The sequence below is a fragment of the Platalea leucorodia genome, assembly GCF_965183815.1.
Source record: "Platalea leucorodia genome assembly, chromosome: 16".
Lineage (NCBI taxonomy): Eukaryota > Metazoa > Chordata > Aves > Pelecaniformes > Threskiornithidae > Platalea > Platalea leucorodia.
This window is the reverse complement of record NC_138838.1, coordinates 1,212,727-1,225,313: the sequence shown is the minus strand read 5'-3', so window position 1 is coordinate 1,225,313 and position 12,587 is coordinate 1,212,727. Positions and strand designations below refer to the sequence as shown.

The 12,587-nt window shown below is 45.9% G+C and overlaps 1 protein-coding gene across 3 annotated transcripts in view; it reads left to right on the top strand.

Annotated features, from left to right (window-relative positions):
• TSPOAP1 (TSPO associated protein 1) overlaps window positions 1-12,587 on the top strand; it is a gene marked incomplete at its 5' end in the record, with an annotated part of 70,479 nt that overhangs the window by 23,598 nt on the left and 34,294 nt on the right. For all 3 annotated transcript variants that reach the window (XM_082328088.1, XM_082328086.1, XM_082328087.1), the window contains 6 exons: window positions 2,049-2,156; window positions 2,992-3,075; window positions 4,563-4,652; window positions 5,952-6,074; window positions 6,479-6,583; window positions 6,943-6,993. In XM_082328088.1, coding sequence (XP_082184214.1) covers window positions 2,049-2,156; window positions 2,992-3,075; window positions 4,563-4,652; window positions 5,952-6,074; window positions 6,479-6,583; window positions 6,943-6,993 — 561 coding nt within the window. The remainder of the gene's footprint in view (window positions 1-2,048; window positions 2,157-2,991; window positions 3,076-4,562; window positions 4,653-5,951; window positions 6,075-6,478; window positions 6,584-6,942; window positions 6,994-12,587) is intronic.

Genomic DNA, 12,587 nt, shown 5'->3' with positions numbered 1-12,587 from the left:
GTGCTGAGCAGTGGTACAGCCCCATCCTGCTCTCTCGGCAGGGCCTCTGCCAGTGCCGGCGCACCCCAGGTGGATGGCGCTGGGGGTGGAAAGCAGCTGTTCTACCGTGATTTTTAACTGATTCCTTGCACCTGGCTTATTCGTTGAGCATTTTCCAGCCCCTGCTGTGAATGAGGTGGCGCGGCTCCAGGTCGCAGCTCGCGTCGTGATGTGTGCCAGTCTCGTTTATCAGTTGTTTAATACGGCGATGTGTCTGGGTTCTGCATAAAAATAACAGCATATCAGCATGTGCCTGGGGGCGTGTCTTTGTTCTTGGGTGGAAATTAGGTCCGTGTGGGCAAATTTATAATTTTGTAATTTTTGTAAGTTGTCTGTAATTAGGAATCATTTTGTTTAGCTTTTTGCTGGGAAATGATCACAAACAAGCAAATTTGTCTTGCATCTCTATTTGCAAGAGAGCGTGACTTGTGAAGCGTAGTGTGTGGTGCTTGCGCAGTGAGTATATAACCTTAACCGGCATCCACTGGCATTCCTTGGGACCTAATTTCATTACAGTTGACAAAAATGCAACATTTTCAGTTTTGCGAGGAAGCATACTTTTGGAGGGGAGCTGTGAAATACAGATTTGAAACTTAGTATGTGCCAGGTGGTTTAAAAAGTTTCAGAAGCGCTTACGCAGAGTTAAATACTGGTTTCACCGCACATCTGAAAGCTCCCAAGGGCTGGGGCTCCTAAGGTACCGCCGCTTGGGTGGAGGGTCTCCAGATTTCCAGCCGCTGGTTGGTGCTCAGACTCCAGGTTAACCTTATGCCATGGGTGGTAGGGAATAAGGTTCACATGGGAGGTGGTTTCGGAATTTTCTTTGGAGCAGAAAATGTGAAAGCCTTGGTAGCCTGAGCTTGACTGTAGTCTCTTCGAGTTTTCTGGTTTTCAGCAGTGGAGCCATGAATATGGATGTAGTTAAAACCTGTGGCTTTCAGGCCTAAAATAGGTAACAGAAATCGTGTTTTAGGTATAGTGCTCAGACGCTGTCCTAATGACTGACTGTAAAGGGAGCTCAGGCTTAGTAACGTAGGTCCCTCGGCACGGGAGGTTTCAGAGTGAAATGAGAAATTCCACTGCTGACGAGAGGTCAACCGAAGGTTAAAGGCTGAGATGGAGTCACAAAATCCTGCTGCTTGCTCACTGTACAAGTTGACTTTGATGATTCTGAAGATCTCCTGTCCCTAAAATCTATTTATCAAAAATAACTTTAAATTCAATGTTTGGAACGTTATCAAAGCCCTCTTTCTTCTGTTTACCTCAGGCCTTGCCCTGCTGTCAGGGGTTACTCTAGGCAGACAATGTCAAGTCAAATATCAGTTGAGAGTGAAAATTCAGGGGATTAAATGTTTGTTTGTCCGTAGCCCAAATTAAAAGGCATTTTGTTAGAAACTTGTGTACAAACGTGTACAGAAAAGTGTCTGCTTTCATCTGGTTTGGTGGTGGCACAAAAGCCGTAGCACATCTGCTGCCATTTCGGTCCTCAGCTACCAGCTGAGGTGGGATGCTCCATTTCTTGGTATTTTTTGTCTGCTCTTCCCTGCCTTCAGATTCTGACGTCTTCACTGATTTCTACTTTCTGCTGTTTATGAGGGTTATGTTCTCCCTTCTGACCATCTTCCATCTTCTTTTTATTGCTTTGGAGAGGGCCGTGAAAGGTGTTGCTGATGCCTCTCATTGAAACCTTTGATGAGGCACAAATGGGTATTCAGACCTGAGAGCTTTCTGGAGCCCACTTGTGCGTGTGGGTGGTTTAGTCAAGCTGGATTGATTGGTGCTGGGCTCCAGAAGACTCCCAGCACAGGTCTCTGGTGGCTGAGAGATCCCTGGCATGGTCTTCACCTTTCTCCATGTCCAGTGGTGCAGTTCAGAGATCAGGGGTTTTCACGTGGAGCATTGCTCTCCCAGGCGGTACTGCCAGGAGAGGCTCTTCTCCCTTGGTGTGCACGGTGTGCTCGGTAGTCCTGGCTGCCCCTGAGCTCTCTGGCATCTCGCTTGCTTTCCAGGTGGAACCAGGTGTGCAACCGCTAGGACCTGCCTCTGAAGGACATGAAAATTTCCCTCCCCAAAATGCAATAACAGAGCAAGAGAGCAGCCAACAGATAGAGCAGTTGGTGAGTTGTGAACCTGGTTTTGGGTGAAGGAGTGCTATACTTTTTCTTGGGGTTTTCACCTGTGCAATCCAGGCAGAGGTTTTGGGGGCTGAAGTCTTTTTAGGTGCAGCTGCTCTGCAAAAGTGGGAAGCTTGGGGATTCGGTGGGAAAAAACAGGCTGGCTGCATGGAGAGTGTTGCTGGGTGGCTGCTCCAGGTATTGGGCTGGCGGGAGAATACGTCACACTAAAATGAGAGAGAAACACGCCAGTAGATTCTGTGCTGTGTTTGATTTAGTCTTATTTGAGCTGGGAACAGATATGAGTGACCTGGGATGGATGTCATGTGAGGAATATGCCCCTTCTGAATTATTGCAGCAAACTAGGACAGTTCACAGTGAAGTTCAGCAGTTATCAGTCGCTGCAGATAAAGGTACATAACCAGACGATGTCTCCTCTCTGTTAGATGTCATTTGGATTAGCACAGGAGCTAAGATAGCACAGCTAGTGTTTCAAGCTGAATATTTTGCACAGCTCTGTCTTTTTGTCCCCCGCATCCTGTCCTCCATACTATTCTGTACAAACAGGAACAATCTGTGCAGATGGGAAACCGAGAACTGTTTCCAGAAGATGAAAGGCTTGGGGAAGAGAAGCTGTTTCACCTGAGAAGTTTTTTGGGTTTACTACCTTTTAAAAAAATCTCCCTTGGCTTCTATATTATTTATGTTTGTCACAAAGAGATTTTCTTAAGAAAATAAAAATAGCTAATACAGCATTGGGTCTGGGAGGCCAGGCTTGAATTTCTTACGCATTGTAAGAACGTGGACTTGCTGATCTAGTTATGCTTGTTTCGTGCAGGAATTTGAACTCAAGAAAAAGCGCAAAAAATGTGAAAACCTTGAGCATGAAGTGAGGAAAAAGCATAAAAGATGCAAAGAACTGGTAAGTGTTCTTGTTGCCTACTGTTGTGAGCATAATAGTAGAAGAGGAGCTAGGTTGTTGCATGTCTCTCTTGGATTCTCTTCAGTTTATCTTAATAAGGAAGCCCCAGTCTTTCTCTTCATTTGAACAGTGTCACAAATTTTGGGCTCCAGCCCGTGAGGCTGGAATTGTTCATTTAGTCTTCAGCTAGCTGTGGGTTGAATATAGCTACGTAAATCACTGGATGAAACTCTGTGGCCTTTGCTAGTTTGAGGAGATACTTACCATTTTCACATGCACTCCAGACGAGTATCGAAGATTTCTGCGTCTTGAGATGGTAATTACACAAACCTACAGTCATTTTCTTGTGCTTCTCGTTTGCTGGGTGAAATCTTGCCTCTGTTTAATTTCATGGAGGTTTTGCAGGTCATATCACAGCATCTGGATTTCTCCTTTCTGTTTCTACTTTGCTGGGCAGCACTGGTGGCATTAGTGACTATGACAATGTGTAGTTTCACCCAAGGGTGCTTACCTTCTGCATAGGTGTTCTATTTCTTGCTCAAATCTCAGTTAAGGTCAGTTCTAATGCATAGCTTGGACTCATACACAGTTCATAGTGCGTACCTCAGCCTTATTGTCTGGGTTAGAATGGGATGTTTAAGGAATAAGTTGGTCATTGGATTTTGTTGGACAGTAGCTTTTCAAGGTCAAGAAGGGACCAACTCACCTTGAAGTACTGGGACTCAGACTGCGTGCACAGGGAATTAGCTCCTGGGGTAGCCAGAAAATATATGATGATCCATAAGACATTGGGATGGGGAAATGTGTGTGTGTGTCTATGTGGAGTCATGTGATTATGCAGCTATTAAATTCCTCTAATGCTGTACAAAGTTGCTGCGGATGGACTGGACCTGACAAATGCAGTCAGTGTCTCTCCATGTGTCCATGGTCTCCTGCCAGCTCAGAGACGGTGCTCTCTAAGGCAGGGTGATAGCTGGCTTCTGTTGCTTTCTTAAATCCAGACTGAATCCTGCTTTCAGAATCAGCCCTTTAAAACTCTTGAGTTTGCAGTCTAGAACCCTCTAGCATCATTCTTCCAAAGAATTTTTCTTCCTTAACTGAAATTTGTCAAGAAGACTCTGATCTTGAACCAACCATGAAATGGTGGATTGGTGAATTGTTGTTGGTGGATATTCACCAACCATGAAATTGGTGAATTGTTGTAGGTGGATATGGAGTTCTAGGCAGCAGTATGTGACGCTGGAGCTGTGAAGTAGACAAGGAAATGTCTTTCTCATTCTGGGCTTTGAGGCTACGTAAATGGGAAAAGAAACTTAAGAAATCGCCTGGCACGGGGCTGGTATCTGCTTGAGGTGTTGCCTTCTACCCCTCAAGCAGCATCCCGTCAGCATCCTGCACCGTCAGTCAACAGGAGTTGACTCTGCAGGATAACTGGTGGGAGTGAGTCTGAGGGCCTTGGTGTAGTAATGCCCGCTCTTTCTGGACAGGAGATCCAGCTGCAGGAGGTACAAAGTGAAAATGCACGACTGGCTGAAGAGAACTTGCAGCTGAACGAGAAGGCTGGATGGGCAGGACAGGTAAAAAGCAGTATCTTTGTTTGTCAGATGGAGCATTAGCTTCCGTAAAATTTTGCTGAGAAGAACTTGCTAGCGTGCTAGGTTTTCAAGTTGCCAGCTGCGTAATGGTCGTGTGTCCATCTGTGTACCTCTCTGTCCTGCATACCCCATGGGAACTGCGAGCAGAGCAGTTAGCTGCCCTATTTTTATTACAGAGTTTCCCAAGACTTGAGTGAGATGCTTTGACCTTACTTAAAGTCATACTTGGTTTACCTGCAGTAGCTTGTTAATGAGTTCATAACCAAAGTCAGACTGGGGTTGGTGGGGAGCAGAGTGGAGTGGAGCAGAGTGGAGTAGAGCAGAACCCATCACTGCAAGTGGTGCAAACATATGGTGTGTTTGGAAGTCCTCAGTCACCTCTGACATTTTTTTGTTCTCCTCAAAGCGGGGTTTTGGTGGCTGCTGATGGGGCAGGGGAGAAAGCCACACCTGCAATTCAGAGCTGCCCTTGCCAGATGGAAAACCCAAAAGCTTCGGGTCTTGGGGCAAAGGCAGGATACTCGCATGGTTCAGTTTGCAGAGCGGATTTCTGGGGAGGGTGGCTGCACCTCAGAGGGTTGCGTTCTAGAAACATGTTGTTGCGTGTGATGGAAGAGTTGGAACTCCAATGAAGATCCTCCATGGGTTTCTGTTCCCAGCTCCTTCTCTGGACAAATGGAGTATGCAAGAGTTAGAAAGTCACTTGTCTGTCCATTGTGTCAACGTTGCCACCATGCATAAGGCTTCCCACGTATTTAATAACTGTTTGTTCTAGGTGGAAATGTTTGTCTCTGCTTGATAATCTGCATTGCCAATAGTCATCAAGCCATAGTGCACTCTAGAACCAAAATATGTTGCTGGAATTTCCTGTAGTAAGTGGAGGAGGTAAACATGAACTTTCTGTACTGTTCTCTGTGTTTAATCCTACCATCTAGGATTAAAAAAGCTCGTAGACCTTTGTGCTTTTTTCCTATCTCTTCAGTATGTAGCCTGTTCGTATCCCAGTCCCTTCCCACTTGCAAATGGGGAGGGGAGATGAGTCTAGTGGGCGAAGCGGTGTGTGCAAATAAAGTGTTCATCACATTCAGAACTGATAGAAACACTCGTGTATTTGTTTTGAGTGAAAGCCAGAGGGAGAGGAGTTCATGATTTTGGTGTCATTACAAGTAGGAAGCAGGTCTGCAAAACAACCTATTGAGATACAGAAATAAATCATCCTCCATGATTTATGCAAGGAATACCTATGGCTACTTGTGCTAATTGAAAATCCTTTCTCTTCAGGTTGAATCGGAGAATGCTGACCTGAAATTGCAGGTTGTTTTGGTTACTAAGGAACGGGATTCAGTAATTCAGACGAATCAAGGACTCCAAACCAAGCTGGAGAATCTAGAGCAGGTGCTGAAGGTCAGTAGGATCCACACGGCTGGAAGGACTGGCCAGACACTTAGTGCTGCTTTTGGATGGCACATGTTGCCTCGTTGCTTTTTTGGTCCATTCTTTTGTCTCTGTGCTTCCGTTGGGAATTCTGTTTCTGTGGGATCCTGGAACATGGCCTTCCAAAGTGGGCAGAGGTGCTTTAGAAAGGCTGCTTCAGGGATTTGGGTGGGAGGAGAAATAAGGTGGCCATCCCTGATTTAAGGGTTTCCTTTGACTGTGTTGCTCTGGCTTGTGGGAAGAGTTTCTTAGTTTCTCCTCTGTTTAACGATGACGTGAAATACAGGCCATATTTTGACTTCGTGGCCCATGGTAGGACACAGGCCAGTATTTCGGTAACGTCGCCCTTCAGCTGTCTGTGCCTTGTTCTGCAGCACATGCGAAATGTGGCTGAGCGAAGGCAGCAGCTGGAAGTCGAGCACAAGGAAGCGCTGCTAGTGCTGCAGGAGAAGCAAGAGGAAGTCAGAAGGTTGCAGCAGGTACGCAGCGCGTGAGAGAATGGACGTTTCCCTCTGAATCCCTGGAAAGTGATGGGACTCCTGCACCTTATTTCCTTGGAAGTGCAGTGTATGGAGAAGGTATATGTGAGTTTACAGGATGAAGTAAAAGCAGGGAAGAGTGTCTTCGTCTAGGCAAACTCTGGTACCTAAGCAAAGCGAAGGGCTTTTGTCCTGAATGGCAGTTCTGATCTCTCACTGCTGTTTGTCCAAAGACCAAAGATGCTTTCAGTCTGTACAGTGTTTTAAATCTGTAATGGTCTTATCAAGCTGGGGATGATAGTCGAAGTGAACTTAGGTAGGCTGCTTTCTTATTTACTCCATTTCTTATTTCTTCTTAGGCACAGGCAGAGGCAAAAAGAGAACATGAAGGAGCAGTACAGCTTCTAGAGGTAAGACAGAAGAAAACAAGATGGGTTAGTGGCTGCAAATTTGGTATCTTTTGTTCTTAATGTCAGCTTTCTTGATGCCCTGGGTTTTGTTGGTTCTTAAGCAAAACGCTTTAACGTCTTGATCGGATGCAACATGGTGCTGCTGTGAATAAGTATCTTTTGTGCTGGCAGAGTAGTCTCTGGGATCAGAGTTTTCAGGGATTAAATCCTGGCCTGCTCAGTCCTCAGATAGGTTACGTCATTCAGATTGTGCTCCACAGCTCTTTCAGGGATGCGTTAAGTAAGCAACCTCAGATCTGCCTGCTCCGTTTTCTAGGGTCATCTGCAGGGAGAAAGAATACTTGCATCTATGTGATTTGAAAATTCTTTTGTGTATATGTGTTCTATGCTTTTTATTAGGGAAAAAAAGGAGAAATGAGACCTTTGCCTGAGCGCAACGAGTGATGAAGTTTGAGGCAGCTCCCTTGTCCCATTTGCCAGGCTGGCCCAGCTGTGCGAGTGCTCCGACATCCACGCAGAACATGCTTTGCCGTGGTGTCAGACAGCTTAACGGTGCAGCCTGGCCGATGTGATGAGCGCTGTTTTGGTTATGATTTGCATTATCTCAGTGTTTATCAGGATGACTTTGGAGAAAACCTTGGCTGTGGATTCCTGGAGCTGCAAAGGCAAAGCACCAAACCCTGGAGCTTGATGGGGTGATTTAGTGCCTGCCAGAGAGTTGGGGTAGGTGTGATGGCAAACGGGGCAGCTTCGGCTTTCTCAGTCCACTGAGGTTTTCTGAGTACTAAAACATCTGAGACAGAGCAGAATGCCTCACTGTACAACACCTGGACAGTGAGATCTCATGCTAATGAGGCCATGGCCCTGTCTATAGTGGTGACACAGTCAGAGATGGCAGGTTGACTTGCCTGTGTCCACTGCTGGGCAGCAGCTCCGTGGCTGTTAGGAGCCCAGGAGAGCTGAGCGAGATGGTAAGTGTCCTTGATGGAGGAGTTGGCTCCATGGCTGCAAATAGCATCTCCTTTGAAGGGGGCCTGACCTGTGTCTGAACTGGAGAGCCTGGGAGTGCTGGTGTCCTACTGGGTGGGAATGAAATTGTTGCAGGCTGGACAAATACCGTGGGGAAGTGACGTTATGTATTGCCCCGTTTCCACGTTCTTGCTGGGACGTCTGCTTTTGGCTGCAGAGACAGGAGCAGAGCTGATACGGATGCTGCTCTTATGGCAGTTGGGGTTTAGCTGGCTTCTTAGCAGCCTTTAAGGGAAGGGAGGTTTGCTGCTTGCCAAATGTTTTCTGAACTAATTCATGGAAGGACTGGAGAAGCTACTTCGGTTTAAACTAGACATCTACCTGTGCAAAGGAAGAAAGGGACAGTCATTTTGTTCTGTGTTTGAGAGGCTAGTCGTGTTCTTCCGCAAGGGCCTCATCAGTTAAATATTCTTGCTTTCATGTTGCTGGTACAGAGATGCTTGATAAGTCAATGACACCAGGTAGACCAAAGAAAGAGAAATTGTCATTAAAAGCTAGTTTACTTTTAGCAACAGTCATTTAAATGACTTAACTATAATCATAGTTATTCCAGAACAGCAGCGTAGGGTAAAATTAGGGGGTTTAGGGTGCTTACACTGCATATTGTCATTTTTACATGTGTTTGGATTGCTTTTTGATGTACTAAATAGTACATCAAGTGAAGAATGCATGTGATCCATTTCCCTGTTGGAAGAGTTCAGTCGCATGAATATTGTAAGTGGAGTCTCTCTCCTTGGAGATGTTCAAAACTCAACTAGACAAAGCTCTCGGCAGCCTGCTGACCCTGCTTTGAGCTGAGCGAGTTGGCCTAGGTGATCTGCAGAGCTGCCTTCCAACCTCAGCTAGTCTGTAGTTCTGCGATAAGGCAGCGATGAGGGGGAGTAGAGGTATGGGATGGTTTCTTTGTGCAGAGATGCCATGGATAGAAGGACTGTCTCAGCTTAGAAAGAAAACCTTGAGCATTATGGGAATGAAGGAGTTCGGCAGTGGTTCCAAAGTACACGAGACAAGATTCTCAACTGCCTTTGGCACGACGTAGATGCAAAAGGCGACAGCCTGATTTCAGGAATCCAGTGTAGAATTTTGTTGGGAAATATGGTGAATAGAGCTTAACTTTGCTTGTTTTCCCTGACGAGGAGGAAATGACTGAGCAGGCTGTTAGCAGCTTGAACTCATGTCAAAGCCAGGTTCCGAGCTGTGCCTTGATTCCCAGCACTCCTTGGTCTCAGACCTGGGGAAAGGTCTGGACACAAAGCATCCAGTTGATTTTATGGGTGGTTGCAATGTGCTGGGAAAAGAGGGCTTGAAATTTAGCACTGACACTCAAAGCATGTTGTGATTTGGCTGCCCTCAAACAGCGCACGGTTATCTTACTCATGCATTTCGTATGTGGGATTTGGCTTTTGTTTAGCAAGCAGATGCTTGTGGGAATAAGGTGAGAATCTCAGCAGGGAACAAGGCAGACGCTGTAAGTCAGAGAGAAAACAATTTCATTCAAACTGAGGGTTGGGTTATCTTTGGCAGATTGTTGATTTTTGGCTAGTGTAACTGCTGATGTGGTTTTATGTCTCTTTTTGCTTTTCTTCTTGCTACCAGAGTACTTTGGATTGCATGCAGGTACTGCTATAACCCTGTCAAATGGGACATTTTTCTCCTCTGTCCTGACTTTGACAGTTGCTCGTTATTCTTGTTTTAACTATACTCTGGAAAAGATTGCAAGAGTGTCACCTCCAAGAAATAAATGTAATTAAAGGAGCTACCACTATGAGTTTGATGGAGCAGCTGCTTTTCGATTTAAATGCTTTGCTTTCTCAAGCAATTAGAACTAGAAGCTTTATTTTCTTGGCAATTTCCAGATTTTTAGATTTGTCCAACTGTGCACCTTCTCCACGTGTCACGTACATTTGAAGGTCTTTTGGGAACTACTTGCAGTCCAAGAGTGAAGTGTTTCCTTCAAAACTCAAAAGCAATGGCGATGTCATTGCAAATGAAAGTGCCACGGAGAAAAAGATAGATCCTGCTGGCTTTGTAATTGGTTGGAAGATGGGAAGAAGAGATTGTGAACAATAGTTTTCATAGAAGAGGTAGCCGTGACTGAACGTGCACAGTGGTGGGCTCCGAATTACCTCTTGTGGCAGGAAATGCAGTCTTTGAGGTAGGGTGTTATTTTAAAATGTCAGCCTAATTCACAAGTCTGGTCAAGAAGGCAAGTACAGCGTTGGGAACATTTAGGAAAGGAACCAGGAACAGCCCAAGGACGTTATTAGGGAATGCCCACATTCTGTAGCAGTAGCACCATCTATGTGGAGTTACGGACATTCCTTTAATCCCTTTGGCATTAGCCCTGCTTTGAGCAGAAGTTTGGACTGCAGACCTGTAGAGTTCCCTTCTAGCAAAATCGTGATTCTCTGATCTCAAAAACATAGAGCAGAAGATACAGAGAAAGGTAGCAAGGGAGATCTGGATGGGGAACGTCATCTGTAGGAGAAGTGTAATAGAGCAGCCAAGAAGGAGAGTGTCTGAGAGGACAGGGCTGAGCTGGGGGTGGTTGGATCTAGCTTGGTGTGGAAAATCAGAGTAAGTTCCCGAGTTGGCGGTTAAACTGACCCCACCAAGCTCTGCTCCCTGCTCTTGCAGCCTCTTCTGGTAATCGTGCTACTCCATCTCAGTTGGTGTGAGGCTCCCCTTCTCCCCCTTTTGGGTTGGGCATAGACACAAAAGTCTCCTCTCTCTTCTGTGTCCGGGGCTTGATTCCTGCTGGTTCCCTGAAGCTCCTGGCCGGGTCCTTAGGCTCCTCTTCCTTACCCGCTGCCTCCTAGCCCTGCCCTGGAAGCTCACTGCTTGCCCAGCTGTCTGTGAACCTCTGCAAGTAGTCCGCTAGAAGTACGCGTTTTGTATGATGTGGCAGTAATACTTCAGGGATGTTTGTACGTTGTTTTGAATAACACAAGATCTAAAAGACACCTGACTAATTAGGTATCTCAGAATAAACCGTGGATTATCCAGGCTATTGGCTTGGCCACCAGTATAAATGGATGTAAACTGTGATTAATAAATTTACAGAACCAAGGTACTATTGTGATGCTACTAAACACAATATCCAGAGGCATCTGCTGGCCCAGGTCTCCAGACAAGACGGGGAAACCCTCCCTGGTCCTGCAGTCGTTCTGTACCTGTCTCTTGTCATAGGCTGCGTTCCAAGGTGGGACTGGGGACAGATGTTGGTCTAGAGGAAGCCCTGCTTTGATCCAGTGCGACTGTTCTTACTGTTCATGGTTTCTTTTCTCTGTTAAGATGTAATGCATAGGGGAGAAGCATTTATGTGAAAAATCTTAACTGTAAGTAAATTTGAACACTTACGATCGCAGAGGAATCCTGTACAACATGACGTAGTGAACAAGGAGTTGACTCTGAGCAAGTGGAAAATGCAGATGCTTCTGGAAGTTGCTCATGGCATCTGATATTCTCTTTCAGCCCAGAGACAGTTACTTCTTGCCAGACTTCAGAGACTTCACCAGGCTTCCCTTGAAGACTGAGAGCACCTAGCTAGTTGTGAAGGAAAGAAGTGATAAACTGGCATGTTTAAAACAGATATGTCACAATAAAATAAAAATGCATGCACCCTCGCGAGTTGGTAGGCAGTGGGCTAGAAAGAATTTGTGGTACTCTGAGACCAGAAAGAAAGCTTTTTCCAGGTCAGATGTGTTATTTTCAGAGCTGCCTGAAAACCAGACTTTCTGTCTCACGTAATATTTTTGAGGCATGATTTATTTTTTGAGTTGAAAGGAGAAAAAGACACTTCAAAAACATTTTGTGGAATGGAAAATTTTGCAGAGCACAATGCAGTCATCTGTTTTGATGCGTCTTACCTATGCAAAATGATGAGATGAGTGACTACAAAGCCTGGTCTGATCCCAGCCCAAAGAGAAAAAAGGGAACAAATGTCATCTCTTGCAAGGCAGAGCCTGCACCTCAGCCAGATGCGCTAATGCCAAATTAAATACTGCCTGCATTAGCTCAGTTGAAGAACTGCTGATTAGATCATATATTCCCATCCAGCACTAATGCTTTTTGTTTGCTTATTACCTGAAGTGCATGAGCAGGGTCTGCACAGGATCTGTCTAGGAAGCCAGAGTAGCCAGTTGCATGGTGGAAGAGTGAGAAGAGGGAAAGGAGCAGTTGCATTCTCCGGGGAATTGATGTGCCGACAACGAGGGAGTATGTGGGGATGTGTAAGGACAGCCAGTACTCAGCACCAGTTTGGAAGGGGAAGATCTGGAGATGGTAGAAAGAGAGTACTGGAAAATACAAATGGTTCTCTAGTAGGAATGTGTCCTTCCCTCTCCATAGTATTTTCCCAAGGCTCCCCTGCATCTCATTTGTACTCAGCATGCGTTTTCCTGGAGCAAGTCATCCCTGTAGGACCTGGTGGCAAAGTGTGTGGGCTGCCCGCATCAAAGAAATGTTCTACAACACGGGCCAGGGTGCTGATGTTCTCTGCCCTTCCTAGCGCCTCGGGGAGCCAAGGTCTGGAGGGACAGTCAGGAGTCCTGCCCAGAATGGTG